Source organism: Alexandromys fortis, unplaced genomic scaffold, assembly GCF_014885135.2.
Source record: "Alexandromys fortis isolate MF-2015 unplaced genomic scaffold, M_Fortis_MF-2015_v1.1 scaffold_344, whole genome shotgun sequence".
NCBI classification, from domain to species: Eukaryota; Metazoa; Chordata; class Mammalia; order Rodentia; family Cricetidae; genus Alexandromys; species Alexandromys fortis.
The window spans coordinates 612134-627572 of NW_026068226.1; the positions used below are offsets into that span (position 1 = coordinate 612134).

Consider the following 15439-nt stretch of genomic DNA (forward strand, 5'->3'; position numbering starts at 1 on the left):
AGAGAGAGAGAGAGAGAGAGAGAGAGAGAGAGAGAGAGAGAGAGAGAGAGAGAGAGAGAGAAACACAAAAAGAGACACTCAGAAGGATGGAGAAAGACATATGACCCAGACACAGAAAGGCAGAGTCAGCTGGCCAGTGGTGGTGCACGCCTTTAATCCCAGCACTTGGGAGGCAGAGGCAGGCAGATCTCTGTGAGTCTGAGGCCAGCCTGGTCTACAAGAGCTAGTTCTAGTACAGGCTCCAAAGCTAAGGAGAAACCCTGTCTTGAAAACCAAACCAAAAAGAAAAAAAAGAAAAGAAAAAGAAAGGCAAAGCAGAAACAGAGCTGCAGGTGACTACACACAGACACCCCAGGAACACATAAGGACCAAAACATGGAACTGGAACTGTGTTAACCCCAGCACTGCCGAGGTGCAGGGCTGAAGGATCAGGAGTTCCAGCTACCCTTAGCCACATAAATGAGTTTGAGGCTGGATTGGGCCACATGAAATCTCAAATCTTTCCTTACCCCCTGCCCTCGAAACAAAACAAAAAATGCAGAATGTCACGCAGGAACAAACCCAAAGATGCAGTTTGAGGCGTGGAGGAACACGCTTTCAGGGCGGCCATGGATTCCCTAGAGTTCAAGGTCATGGCTTGGCTGAGAAGGGGAGGGCCGGAGGATACTAAAAAAGACCTGTGTCAGATGGAAAGAGCAGGGGCTGGGAGGGTGAGGGCTCTCGAGCCTGACACCCCATCCTCCCCCTCCTCCCCACACCTGCTTCCCAGCTTTAGCAGCCTGTTGTCACCGTGGTGGAATCCCGGTGGCAGACAAAGGGGTGGGGGTGGGGACGGGAGACAGTTGGACTGAGACAGAGAGGGGAGAGATGGAGGAACAGAAACACACACACAGAGAGAGAGAGAGAGAGAGAGAGAGAGAGAGAGAGAGAGAGAGAGATGCAGACTGGGCTAGAGGAGAAGTTTGAGAAAAGCCAAGTAGAGAAAAAAGCAGGAAGCCTTGCTTAGACCCCCCCTTTTGCCATTAAGCCCTTTTTCCTATACTGTTTCCATTCCTGGGGACTCCAAAGCCCAGAATACTGCTGGTGTCCTAAGAGAGCTTGTGAGATGCCTGACCCAGCCTGGAATCTAGGGCAATGTTGACTGAATCCAACAGGAATCTTGAAGCAGATGGCAGGGGTTGGACCCCAAAACTGGAGCCAGAGAGGGCAGGACAGGCTCTGAGCATGGGGGATGGACAGAGGAATCCTAGCCCCCTCCTCCAACCCGGGGGCGGGGCAGAGCATCCAGCTATAAACCCAGGGGGTGCGTCACTGTCCCCAGAAGCATCAGATCCCCTCTGCAGCATCAGTGGACCCAGCCTTAGGTAACTGGGTTCTCGGTTCTTCACACAGATGTCTTTGGGGGTGGGCAGGATAAGAGTGGGAACCAGGTGTGAAAGTGAGGTCAGAATCTCCCCCTTCTCCTCCTCCTTTTCCTCCTCTTCCCTTCCTCCTCCTGCTTTGAGACAATCTCATTCTGTAGCCTAGGCTGGCCTTGAGTTTACAGCAATCATTCTGCTACCTTAGTGTTGAGATTGTAGGCAGCAGCAACCCAGCTAAGCCTGAGCCTTTAGGAGGACTTGGAATGGCAGGGGTGGAGGGGTAGATTTGTGGGTTATGGATTCTGGGGGTGCTCTTCTTAACATGGTGGAGGATGCATTTGGAAGACAGAGGTACGTGAATCTCTATGAGCGCAAATCTAGGCTGGTTTACAAAGAGAGTTCATGGTTACACAGTAATATTGTCTCAAAAAAATTTGGAGGTCTCAGAGGCTGGAGGAACCACAGAATCTGTGCTTGAAGGGCAAATGGCTCCTGTATTAAGGTTTGGGAAATCTCGAGGTATGAGGAACTGGGGAAGAACTTGGGCCTGAGGTCTCTAGTACAGGTCGGAAGTCCCAATACTCAAGAGATTGAAGCAGGAGGATTTTTAGTTTGGGGCCAGCCTGAAAAACAGACTATTTGGAAGGGTGACATTGTAATCCCAGGTGCTGCAGATGGGACTTCTGGGTTTGGGTGTCAGGTTCTATTTGACGATCTTATACCCTGAGGTCTTATATCTGGGGTTCAGACAGGTGCAGGCTGTGATCTGGCACTCAGGGAGGCAGAAAATCAGGAATTGAAGGGCATCCTTGGCTACATAGTGAGTTCAAGGCTAGCTTGTGTTATTAGAGACCCTGTCTCAACACCCCCTCCCCAATCTTGTGGGTCTTGGAATGTAAGGGCCCACACATGTGCTCGTATGAACTGGGCACCTGATAATCTAGAGATACTAGGATTTCTTGGTCTCACATAACAAGGGCACAGGACTTGGATCTCAGAATCTGTGGGTACCGACTTCTGAAGGTCTCAATGTGGAGACTTTCAGGCCCGGAGGAACAGAATTTGGGGGAGGGAGTTGCGGTCTTTAGGAGGTCAGGCTGAAGCTGCTTTTGATGGATGCACACACATCCCTGAGCAGAATGTAGGCGAAAGGAAAATAGACACGGGAGGAATGCTAGGTGAGCAAGGGGCTGTGGTAGGAGAGGGGCAGAGGTGGCGGACGCCCCACTAATCTAGTTCCTTATTGGGAAATGTCCTCTGTTTCTCTGTCTGTGACATTCCCTCAAAATAGCACCAGGGGTGGGGCAGCTATTGTCTTCAAACCCTGTCCCTTTTCCAATACCTCCTAATCCCTTCGGGGATCAGGTTCCCGTGGACCTGTCAGAGGACAAAAGAAGACAGCTGGGAGAGGGGGCAGGGTAGGCAGGACTGGGGCCGGCTTCCCTGAGCTGGAATGCTGGATGCCAGCCTTCCCTGCTCTGACCCAGAGGTCCAGACCCCATCGCACCTCCCTCAGCCCCAGTAGTCCAGGCATCAGCCCTCTTCCCTTGGGGACCCTATCCTACTCAGCCTCTCTTCTCTGTTCTGCAGGCCACTCCAGAATGTCAGACACGGAAGAACAAGACTACGAGGAGTGAGTGATGGCCTCTGGCAGGATTGGGGGCTTGGTGAGGGGAGATCATTCCGAGATGTCTAACTGTCCCCTCTCTCCCCTTCCCTCCTTGTCCATGTTTCTAGGGAGCAGGCAGAAGGTAAGTGCAGAGAGAGGAGAGGGCTCAAGGCGGTGGAGGAAGCAGGAAGAAGCTCCTTGAGGGGGAAGTGTGGCAGCGGGGAAGTATGGAGCGGGTGGGATGTTCTGAAGCTGCTCCCAGGAAACCCCTGACAACAGGTGGGAATAGTCCCTGTTGCTCTTGCAGCTGGGACACGAATGCCATCTTGTTAACCCACTCTCCTCTTGCCCAGGACTTGGGTTTAGACCCCAGACCTGATGGGGGCTGGGATGCTCCTGGGTCTGAGGAGCCAGGGCTGGGGTACCCCATGAGTCTCTGGTACACACTTGATGCTCCTTATCCCGGATCTAATATCTTCTTTGTGTGTCTCCACTCCTTCCAGATGAGGAGGCGGTGGAGGAGGAGGAAGGTGAGGCCTGAATCCCACAGGTCCTAGGAGGCCTTGGTGTGGGGGTGGGGTGGGGAGGGAAAAGAACGATGTGTTGGGCTGGAGGATCCTGGGTCCATTCTTTAACTGCATCTCGCTTCTCTCCCCACCCCTCTATGCTACTGTGTGGCTTCCTCTCCCTGCACCTCCCAATCCTCGCTTCTCCCAGCCCCCGAGGAGCCGGAGCCGGTGGCAGAGCGAGGTAACCATAGCTTCTTCGCTTCCTGGGATTGATTCGGGTTGTCTGGGGACCCCGACATCATCAGGTGCGCCATCCACTATCAACCCATCCGCTCCTGGATAACCTGCCTGGCCCAGCCTGCTCCTTTAAGCCTCTAGGGCCCTGCGCCCTCTGATGGCCATGAAGGGAAATTGCCTTGCGTGTCTCTAAACCTTTTCCCTTCGTTAAAGGGACTGTAGTAACAAGTTTTCAATCCAATCTTGGGATGAAAACTTAGTAGAGAAAGTTGAGTGTTGTTGGAGAGGTGTCCCATCGTCTCTCCTTTTGGCTCCCGACCCTGTATGTTATATTTGATCCCTATATACATTCGAAGGTTGCGATCTGAAGGTTTTTTTTTTTGTCTTACATTGTGTTTTATTTGTTTGGTTTTGGAGACAGGGTCTTATGTAGCCCAGGCTGGCCTCGAACTTGCAGCAACTTTCCTGCCTCAGTCTCTCAAGCACCGGGATAACAGGTGTTCACCACCACGCTCAGTTTTTTTTAATTTTATTTTTAATTTTTTTTTTAGCTCAAGTTGGCCTGAAACTGCATATGTAGCATATATGTTGGCCTTGAACTCATAGCAATCCTCCTGCCTCAGCCTCCCAAGAGGCTAAGATTACAGGCATGAGCTGAGAGGAACTTGGACTTTAGAGTACTATTAAGGGGGGTGGCTGTGTTTCAAAGGAATAGGGGACTGGGGACAGAGTTCTGGGGGGGTCCCTGAATGAAGAGATGGGGTCTCCTCCACTGCTGGGCAGAATGGGGAAGGCAGGATACAGGGTACGAAATAATTGTAGACAGTCAGGGGTTTGGTCTCTTGGGTTTCCAGAAGTTGGGGACTGGGTGTCTCCACACAGGGCAGAATGTATATCTGATGCGCGTGACCATCTTCTCCCCTCTTGGCCACCTTGACACCCCCTTCCCTCTCTTGATGGCCATACCCCAGAACTGGACTCTCAGATCTTCCTTGGGTTCTCTCTTAGGGGTGCCACGCTCTACACTCAACTCTTACTAATTATCTTTTTGTATTCCCCCATTGCCACCAGAAGAAGAGCGCCCCAAACCCAGGTGAGATGCTACAGGGCGGGCATGGGTCATAAGCGGGTCCTCCCATGCTCCTTCATCTGCAGAGACAGGGTACCTGAAGAGCAGAGAAAAGAGGACTTGAAACAGACAACCTTAACTCTTATTAAGGACTTTCCTGCCCTGTGAAACAGGTCTGCTATCATAAGAGCCTAGGTTCTAGAACGGCATGCAAGGGAGCCTGTGACAGTCCAGGCCAATCAAGGAAGGTTTCCTGAGGGAGATGACTTACAGATCCTGATGGGTGGAGACCTTGCTAGTCAAAGAAGGTATTGGGTACATTGTAGGCAAGGAAAGCCATGTCTTACAGGCAAAGTTGAGTGGATCTCTTCCAGTCTGGATGCAGAACCAGGTCATTCTGAGACTATGGCTAAGCCAGGGAGGCCAGTGCCGGCAGTGGAAGCTCACTGAGCTGAGAGGAGGCCTGGGGTGGTGATGTTAGGGCCAAGCTTTAGAGCCCTAGGAGGAAGGAACACAACCCCGAAGATTCTAGGTCAAGGGAGTAGAGTGAAGGGATTAGAGAGCTCCGGGGAAGGCAGGGAGGAGGTGAGAGCAGTTTCAGAGGGTTTCTGGAAAAGTAGAGACACCACCACTTTCGGCAAGAGAATGAACCCTACCAAGGCATGGAGTGTGGTGACGAATGAATTGTTCAGGAAGTGTTCGTTAACCTGAGTCTTTGGAAAGAGTGTGAGCTGCTCAGTGTCGCTGCACCAGGGAAAGAGTGTGAGCTGCACACTGTCGCTGCACCCTGGAAAGAGAGTGAGCTGCACACTGTCGCTGCACCCTGGAAAGAGAGTGAGCTGCACACTGTCGCTGCACCCTGGAAAGAGAGTGAGCTGCGCACTGTCGCTGCACCCAGGGAAAGAGTGTGAGAAAGAGTGTGAGCTGCGCATTGTCGCTGCACCCTGGGAAGAGTGTGAGCTGCGCACTGTCGCTGCAACAGGGAAAGAGTGTGAGAAAGAGTGTGAGCCGCGCATTGTCGCTGCGCGCTCAGTACAGTAGCGCTGGAAATTCCAGCTTTGATGTCTGCAAGTTTTGTCAATCTCAAATCACAGCTATTAAAAGAAACTGTAGGTGTTCTGAACATGCAGATGTGTTTCTTGTTATAGCCGTGCACTCTTGCTGTTAAACAGCGAGTAGACATTAACACAGCTGGGGGGATGGTAAGTTACTTAGAGAAGCTTATGGAACTTAGTATTCATGAGCCCTGGGCTCCATCTTTACCCTTGAAATACAATTTTAGGGGCTGGAGAGATGGCTCAGGGTTTTAGAGCACTGACTGCTCTTCCAGAGGACCTGGGTTCACTTCCCAGCACCCACGTAACTTGAGTTCCAAGGGATCTGATGCTTTCTTCTGGCCCTTTGTGGGCACTTGGCCACACACAGGCTGCACAGACTGCAGGCAGAGAGCCCTTACACGTACAATTAGAGAAAAGCATTTAAAAAGAAAATGGAGTGTCTGGGAGCATGTACAAAAAATTATACAAAAGCAGTACATGTTACGCTTTAAAGCATTTTACTATTTATTTTGTGAGTGTGTGTGAGCACGAAGGTGTGTGTGTGTGGCTCAAGTGTGGAGTCCTGAAGATGACTTCTGGGGCCCAGTTCTCTCATTCTGCCATGTGGGCCCCCAGGAATGGTACTCAGATCATCAGGCTTGGTCCTTGGCCTTTTATTGCTGAGCTCCCTCCCCTTTTTTTGGGAGGGTTGTTTTATTATTAATATTATTAATAATTATTATTATTATTGAGACAGTTTCTCTGTGTAACAACTGCAGCTGTCCTTGCACTAGCTCTGTAGACCAGGCTGGCCTCGAACTCACAGAGATCTGCCTGTCTGCCTCCCGAGTGCTGGATTAAAGGCGTGTGCCACCACTGCCCGGCTATCCCTGACTTTTTAATGCAGAGGACTCAACCTATGGCCTTGCATGTTTGAGCCATGTACTCCATCTTGAGCCACATCCACAGCCCCGCATTGGGGATTCTAGGCAGGTGCTCGACTGCTGAGTCACATCCCCAGTCCTGTTTTTACTTTTTACTTTGAGGCTGGGTCTCACAAGTTTCCAAGGGTGGCCTCAGCTTTCCTTTAGACCAGGCAGGCCCTGATTTGCCTCTGATTCCCAAGTCCATCGAATGGCAGATTTGTGCCACTAGGCCCTGCCCACTTTTATAAGTATGTCCAAACAGGCAAAACAAACAGTCTTGCATGTTTTATTAAACCCAACATATTCAAACTGTATTTTTCTGACTGTGGTCTCCACACAGACTCGGAGCAGCTGTCACTTCGGCGTGTGGTGAGGTGGGTGGGTGAGGGAGGCCAGCCTGTGGATGATCTCTATCCACTTCTGTCCACATAGCCGTCCAGTGGTACCTCCTTTGATCCCCCCGAAGATTCCAGAAGGGGAGCGTGTGGACTTTGATGTAAGTGACAGCTGTCCTACCCCAGACGTACTTGCTGGTTCTTTGGCGCCTTAAGCCCATTCTGCTCGCGTCTCTCTGCTCCCTTCTTGAAATGCCTGGATCGGTGCCCAGTTGTCAGCAAAGAACGTTTTGCTGACTTCTGCTGGAATCCGTCCCTGCAGGCTGTCAATTATCCCCTGGGGCTGAAAAGAATTCAGCTCTAGGGCCAGGTCCCGCGGCCTCACGGGCTCCCTCTGCAGGACATCCACCGGAAGCGCATGGAGAAAGACTTGCTGGAACTTCAGACTCTCATTGATGTGCACTTCGAGCAGCGAAAAAAGGAGGAGGAGGAGCTCATTGCGTTGAAAGATCGCATCGTGAGCCTGGGAGGCCAGGGAGGCCTGGGAGGTCGGGTCCTTCGGTCTCTCCTCTTCCCTTCCTCCGTGAAGTGCTTTGGGGTCTCCGGGAGAAACAGTGGGGGCACCTGGTGGTTGCACTCCAATGTGTATTTCTGCCAGGCGTGCACTTAGGTGGCCAAGGCAGGCATATTGCCACAAGTTTGAGACCAGCCTGGGCTATCTGAGACTATTTCAAAAAGGGAAATCAAACAAAAGAAACCACACTTATTTCTCTTGAAGGGAGAGAGAACTTGGGAGAGAGGCTAGCCTCCGATCCTCCTCCCCCATCTTTCTCCCTTCCACCCCCAGGAGAGGCGTCGTGCAGAGAGAGCTGAGCAGCAGCGATTCAGAACCGAAAAGGAGCGAGAGCGGCAGGCCAAGCTGGCGGTAGGTGTCTGTCCCTTCACTAGAGAAGAATACTTACTTCCTTTCCCACTTTTGATATTCTCTGCGGTTCTCAGAAAGTCTCTGTAATGTATCACGTAAGGTTTTTCTAATAAAAGGACAAAATGCATATAAATAAATAGTCTACTTCTGGTTCAGCTTCAGGCATGGCTGGATCAAGAGGCTCAAACCTCAAACCATAGCACAAAGACTCGGCTTTGTCGGGTGCGGTGGGCCTAGACCTATGATCCCAGCCCTGGAGAAGCTGAAGCAGGAGGGTTTCTGTGACTTTGAGGGCTCGTCTCAGGGAGAAAAAATGGGGGGGGGGGCATATCAAGTTAAGGAGTGGATTCCTCCGTGACCGCATCTTCACTCAGTATGGAGCTGAGCCATCCACTACCCAGCTAGTGTCTTCCTCCCTCATGGAGAGAACCGCTCTGTTTTCACAGGAAGAGAAGATGCGGAAGGAGGAGGAGGAAGCGAAGAAGCGAGCAGAGGACGACGCCAAAAAGAAGAAGGTTCTGTCCAACATGGGGGCTCATTTTGGGGGCTACCTGGTCAAGGTGAGTCTAGCCTGTGCAAGCCTGGGGTCTGTGTGTACAAAAGGGAAGTGAGGGGAAGCTTCGGAGTGCTGGTCCTGAAGAAGACAACTGAGCTGAGGTCCTGTGTAGGGGCAGCTGTCACTTTAGACAACATGTGACCAGCTGCTGAACGTCTCTGTCCCCTTGGGAAGAATGGGGACTGTGCTCCTGTGTCTGAGGGAGGAGGCATGGAGCCTTGGCCTTTGAGTCTAAGGGAGGAGGGTTGAGACCTGGGCCCTTGGGTTTGGGGGAGGAGGGCTGGAGCAGCTGTTGGAGGCACTAGCCATGATCTCAGGACTCTGAGTGAATTTTTAAAATTATTTTTTAATTTATTATTATTATTTTATGTTCATTGGTGTGAGAGTCAAATGCCCCGGAACTGGAGTTACAGACAGTTGTGAGCTGCCATGTGGGTACCGGGAATTGAACTCAGGACCACTGGAAGAGCAGCCAGTGCTCTTAACCGCTGAGCCATCTCTCCAGCCCCCCTCTCTGAGAGGATTTTAACCTCCAGGTTTCATCCCTGGCTTGGGATTCCTCCCTTTCCAGGCAGAACAGAAACGTGGGAAGCGGCAGACTGGCCGGGAGATGAAGCTCAGGATTTTGTCTGAGAGGAAAAAGCCCTTGGACATTGACTACATGGGGGAGGACCAGCTCCGGTAGGTGCTTGTGGCTCATGTAGGTCTTCCATGCGCGATACTCTGAGTCTGTGCCTTGGTGCTGTGTTACTTCAAGCAAGTGACGTTATTTTTCTGGGCCACCTCTGCTTTCTCTGGTTGAAGTGTCACTCAGATGCAAACTATCCTGTGCCTGGCATGGCCTGTAGAGTTGGGCATACACAGTGCCCTCTCCCTCATTTAGGTACAATCCTAACATTCAGGAGGTGGAGGCAGGGGGATCAGAAGTTCAGGGTCATCCTCTCCTATACATTGAATAGGGGACCAGGCTTCAGTTACATGAGACCTTTGTAATTGATATTTCCTGTCCCAACTACCCAATCCCAATAACCGATTCAGAGGCTAAATAGCAGTTATAAATGCTCATCCAATAGCTCAGGCTTGTTACCCATTTTTAGTAGTCTATGTATTGCCATGTGGCTCATGGCTTTACCTGTGCTCTAGCATGTCTTGCTTCCTGGGAGGCTGGTTGGCATCTCTGCTAACTCTGGCCTCCTTCTTCCCTTTGTTCTTAGTTTTCCCACCTAACTTCCTGCCCAGCTGCCAGCCTGTCAGCTTTTATTAATCAATGAGAATATTGCATGTTCATAATATAGAAAAGGATTGTTCCACATCATTCCCCCTTTTTGTCTAATTAAAAAGGAAGGTTAATATAGTAAAGCTATATACAACAAACAGTCATTAAGTAAGAATTACAGTAACAATATCAATCTATTTGTATTTGGCAAAATTAGAGAAAATATTTAACTATCTTATCTTGGTGAGTCTAAAGTTTTGCATCTAATATAACTTTTGTCAGAACTAAAGAAAACTATAACTATCTAGTCTTCAACTCCATCAAAGATCCCAGAAGGGTGAAATGTTACCTAACTACACAGATGTCTTGCTGCCTGGATAGTCACCCAAAATTCTTCTGTAATGTTGAGGCATTCGTTTTTGCCCCATAGACCTAGAATATCTGACAGACTTTTTTCAGAAGCAGGAAATATTAAAGAACTGTTCTATCATGTCTTGGCAAAGTTTGGCAGTCACCTTTCTTGCACCCTTGTGGTCCAATTTGGACAGTACATTGTAATTTATTGAGGCAAGGGCAGTTTATTTGCCCACACAGGTAGGTTTTGCCATAAAGAAAGCAAACTCCATATGGAGTTTCTTTGATGCCCATCATCCTCTTTGAATTAATTGGTGCTGCCGGGAGCAGATATGTCTCACTGTTGAGAAAGTCTAAGTTCTTAAAACATTTTAAATGACATACTCTGTAGGCATACTTTGAAATATATCTATCTGTAATATATCTCTGTATATCTGGAAAACATAACTAACTAACATGACCATAAGTTTGGTAGAAATGTGTGACTATTATAGACGACTAATAATCAGTATTTCTTAATTATATATTACATTTTTTAAAAAATTATTTATTTATTATGTATACAGTGTTTTGCCTGGGTGTATGCTTGTACACCAGAAGAGGTTGTGAGCCAACATGTGGTTGCTAGGAATTGAACTCAGGAACTCTGAAAGAGAAGTCAGTGTTCTTAACCTCTGAGCCATATTTCCAGACCCTATATTACATTTTTAAATGAGTTGCACAAACAAAAGTAGAAATATACATACAGTATAACAAAATTAACTTTAAATTTGTGCCACTAAAACAAACTCCATACCAATGTAAAATATGTAAGATTAATAGTTGTTTTTTGGATTAAAGTAGATTCAATAATCTACTCTTTTATCCTATCATTTCTATAATCCCCTCTTTCTTTTCAGAACAAGATCCCTGAATCTAATCTCCTTTGTTTAGCTTTTTTTCCCCTGAACATTATCTATAACGACTTGTAACCAACCCCCCTAAATGATGACAGATATTCATAATTTAATTTTGGGAATGTGAACATAGTTCTCCAGACTACTTCCTGTTGACTGTGTGCACTGATAATCTTTGGGGGATCCTCAGAAAATTTAGGATTATGGTCAAGTCCTGACTGGAGTATTCTTGCGGCTGGACCATCTCAGCCAGCATCCTTGGAGCTGTTCAGGATGCAGAGCTCAGAGGAAACTGCCACAGAGGCAGGCTGAAATGGATCACCTGGGTCCTCCACTCCCATCGGAGATTTTTCAGGGGTCTTCCTTGATCAAACCTGATTTTTCTTAACCTAGCATGAACCCACAGCCTCTCATTTCCTCATTTTCTACATGTGTCTCTTGCCTGGCGACTGGCTGGTGTCTCCCCTGACTTTCTTCCCATCACTCTCAGTTTGGCTTTTCCTCCCGACTTCCTGCCCTGCTACTGGCCGGTCAGCTTTTTTATTAACCAATGAGAGTAATACGTCTTCATAGTGTAGAAAAGAATTGTTCCACAGCAGATCTTGTCTCAGAAGTCAAAACTAAACACACACACACGTACAATAAATAATATATAAGTGATAAATAAAAACCAAATAACTGGGCAGTAGTTGCGCATGCCTTTAATCCCAGCACTCGGGGGCAGCTACCAAATCAAGACACGAAGACTTAGCATTAGTTATGAATGCTCATCCTTAGTGTATGCTTGTCCCACTAGTTCTTAAAAGTTAAAATAACCTGTTTCTCTTCACCTGTGTTTGGCCTACTCCATGTCTGGTTGTCTGGTGGCTGGTAGGCTCGCTGGCAGGCTGGCTGGTTTGGTCCAGGCATCTCCTCTTTTTCTCCCTTGTTCTCCCTCCCCCCATCCTAGATTCTTTCTTGTACTTATTCTCTCTGCTTGCCAGCCTGTCTATTCCTCTATTGCTTAGTTAGTGGGTGTTCAGCTTTTTATTAGACCAATCAAGTGTCTTAGGCAGGCAAGGTGAAACAGCGACACATCTTTATATAAGTAAACAAATGTAGCATAAACAAATGCAACACACCTTTACATAGTTAAGGTAAAATTCCGCAACATACCAACTACACCAAACTCAAAGACTTGCTGCACGACTTGGGGTAAGTGTCTCAATATTTCTGGGCCCAGAACACAGCCTGAGTCTCGCACATCCCATTCCTTCTCGTCCTGCTAGAGAGAAGGCCCAGGAGCTGTCAGAATGGATCCACCAGCTGGAGTCAGAGAAGTTTGACCTGATGGAGAAATTGAAGCAACAGAAATATGAGGTGGGACCTGCTCTATTGGGGTCCAGGCTGGGTGACGGGGTAGTAGGCAGGCTTCCATTGGGCAGCCACTCCTAACCTGGCTTCCTGTTCCACAGATCAATGTGTTGTACAACCGCATCAGCCATGCCCAGAAATTGTAAGTGCTGCCCCCAGCCTCCACCTAAGGCCTAGCCTGCTCCCTCCCTCTGTTCCTCCCTGCTCCCTCCCTCCCTCCCTCCCTCTATGGCTTCTGCACACCTCTGCCCTTTTGGCATCTTTATGTCTTTGTTTCTTACTTCCTGAGGCATCCTTTCTGTATCTGTTCTCATGAGTTCATTTATTTATTTGTTTGTTTGTTTAATTTGCCCATTATTTCAAGACAAAGTCTTACTTTGTAGCCCAGGCTGTCCTGGAGCTCACTATGTAGCCCAGGCTGGTTTTGGATCTGTAGCAGATCCTCATGACTCAAGTCAGTGGTATGTGGGGGTGACTGACATAGTTCACCCTTCCTGAATTTTTTGTTGTTGATGGTCTATCTATTTATTTTTAAGGCGAAGTTTCATGTAGCCCAGTCTCACTAGGTAGCTGAGGCTGGCCTTGATCTCCTGATCCTCTGGCTTCAGCCTCTGAGTGCTGGGATTATTGGCCTGCACTCCAGTCTCTCACTTCTACTTAAAATCTCTTAGGTTTCAGTCTCCCCCTATTTCTGCTCCCTCCATCTCTTTCTTTCTGAGTATATATTCTTTTATACATTTTGGAATCAGATTCACATAGCGTGTGTGTGCGCGTGTGCAAGCGCTGCCATGGTGCAAGTGTGATCAGAGAGTGACTCCGACAAGTTGGTTTCTCCTTCTGTCATGTGGGTCCCAGAGATGAAACTCATCCTAGGCTTGGCTGCAAGCACTTTTGCCTGCTGAGCCATCTCAGCAACACCCCCTTTCTTCCTCTTCTTCTTCTTCTTCCTCCTCATCCTCCTCTTCTTCTTCTTCCTCTTTCTCCTCCTTCTCCTCTTCCTTCTCCTTCATCTGTATCTCCACTTCCTGACCCTTTTCCTCCTCTCTATTTCATGATATTAATACAAAGTCTCCTGTAAGCTGGAATGATCTTTGACTCCATTTGTAGTTGAGGCTGTCCTTGAACTCCTGACTCTCGCCTGCCTCCACTTCCCAAGTACAGGGATTACAGAACCATCATACCTAGATTTTTTTTTAAATTTAAGTCAGATTCTTGCCATATAGCCCAGGTTGTCCTTAGACTCTAGGTGATCCTCCTGCTTCATCCTCTTTAGTGCAGAGATTACTAATGTGTTCCACCACGTCCAGGCTTCTTGCTGTTTCCTGCTCAGTCTCTGTCTTTCTCTAATCTTTCTCTGTACTGTTCCAGCCTCACTGAGTCCTGTAGCATGTCACCACCTTCAGCTCACCCTTCTTCCTTCACCCTCAAGTCCCTTACTCATAAATTTGCATGAGTTCTCTGAACCAACCCAAGAAAGTCAACTCCCACATGGCCCACCAACCACTAACTGGGGATTATCTGAAAGGGATGCTCTCAATGCGACAATGGCTCAGTGGTAGTGTCTCTACCTATAACCCCTAGTTTAGTGAGGCGCTCAAAGGTAGAGCCCCTGCCTAGAATCCCCAGTGAGGGGCTGGGGGTGTGGCTCAGTGGTAGAGCCCCTGCCTAGAATCCCCAGTGAGGGGCTGGGGGTGTGGCTCAGTGGTAGAGCCCCTGCCTAGAATCCCCCAGTGAGGGATTGGGGGTATGTCTTAGAGGAGGAGCCCCTGCCTAGGATTCTCCAGTGAGGGATGGGGGGACGTGACTCAGTATAGCATGCTTACTTAACTTATGAGGCCCTGACTCCATTTGCCCAGTACTAAAAAAAAAAAAAAAAAAAAAAGAAACCACACAGAGTGGCCTCTGCTTTCTTTTTCCTTTGGGTGGGGGTGGGTATTTGTGGACTTCCTTAATTTTAAAGGCGCCGTGTTAAGCTTATTTCGGAGGCTTAGAGCCTCTTTCTGACCCCACCTTTTTCTCTGACAGTCGAAAGGGGGCTGGGAAGGGTCGAGTTGGAGGCCGCTGGAAGTGAGACCGCCAGGATTTGTCCCCTTGTATGGAGTCCAGGAGCCACTGGAGTGCATCCCCTCTGTAACTCAAAATAAAGGCTCTCCAGACATCTGCTTGAGTTCTTCAGTGTTGTCATTATGTGTGGCTGGCTGTATGGGCTGGCTAACATCTCTATATTGCCTGGGAGAGCCATCAGCTCATGGCCAGGAGTGTAGTGTAGCTTGGCTAGCACTCCTGAGTTAAATATTCAGTACTATTTAAGCTGGGTGTGGATGGTGACTGTCTGTAATCCCAGCACCTGGGAGGCAGAGACAGGGGGACCAGGATTTCAAGGTCATCCTTGGCTATGCAGTGAGCTCAAGACCACCATGAGACCCTGTCTCAAATAATAATAATAATAATATAATAATAATAATAACAAGTATGCTAGGAGACTATGTGTGGGGGACGAGGTAGAAGGCTGGCACAGGAATAGATCTGTAAGATGTGGTGCTAGGGCCCAGGACACAACTCAGGAGGTAAAGGAGTGTCCTGCGGAAGGAGAGACACATCTCCTGCAAGTTGTCCTCTGACCTCCATGTGTGTTGGCATATATGAGCATACATGTACAAAGGAATATAACAATTTTCAAAAGGATGTGACTGTGGAGCTGGAGAGATGGTTCAATGGGTTAAGAGTTCTTGCTGCTCTTTCAGAGGACCCAAGTTCAGTTCACAGTTCCTATGACAACTGGCCCACAAGACCCTGTAACTCCACCTATGGGAGATCGATGCCCTCTAGTGGTGTACTTGTGGACCTGCACCAATGTGCAGACACGTACATAAATACATAATGGAGCTGGTTGATGCCTTTAATTCCAGCACTTGAGGCAGAGGCAGGCAGATCTCTGTGAGTTTGAGGCCAACCCGGTCTTCAAAGCAAGTTCCAGGACAGACTTCAAAGCTACAGAGAAACCCTGTCTTGAAAAACTAGGGGAAAAATGTGATTGTGATTTTAGGGGTTGGGGT

At 48.6% G+C, this 15439-nt stretch overlaps 1 protein-coding gene across 2 annotated transcripts; it reads left to right on the forward strand.

Annotated features, from left to right (window-relative positions):
• The first annotated feature begins 3399 nt into the window (after positions 1-3399).
• Tnnt1 (troponin T1, slow skeletal type) lies at positions 3400-14541 on the forward strand. Of its 2 annotated transcripts, none has more exons than XM_050130672.1 (11): positions 3400-3500; positions 3688-3720; positions 4788-4809; positions 7181-7244; positions 7484-7600; positions 7931-8008; positions 8455-8568; positions 9136-9245; positions 12299-12389; positions 12485-12525; positions 14409-14541. In XM_050130672.1, exons 5-11 carry the CDS (start codon positions 7502-7504, stop codon positions 14452-14454), a joined length of 579 nt encoding a protein of 192 aa, XP_049986629.1. In that variant the 5' UTR covers positions 3400-3500; positions 3688-3720; positions 4788-4809; positions 7181-7244; positions 7484-7501; the 3' UTR covers positions 14455-14541. The 2 variants fall into 2 exon arrangements, with proteins under 2 accessions (XP_049986629.1, XP_049986630.1); XM_050130673.1 differs by having other exon boundaries at positions 3478-3500; positions 4791-4809.
• The last annotated feature ends 898 nt before the right edge of the window (positions 14542-15439 follow it).

Coding starts and splice junctions, on each gene's coding strand:
- Tnnt1 (XM_050130672.1), top strand. CDS start 7,502: ATGGAGAAAGACTTGCTGGAACTTCAGACTCTCATTGATGTGCACTTC. Junction 8,009..8,454: donor AGCGGCAGGCCAAGCTGGCG/GTAGGTGTCTGT, acceptor CTGTTTTCACAG/GAAGAGAAGATGCGGAAGGA. Junction 12,526..14,408: donor ATCAGCCATGCCCAGAAATT/GTAAGTGCTGCC, acceptor TTTCTCTGACAG/TCGAAAGGGGGCTGGGAAGG.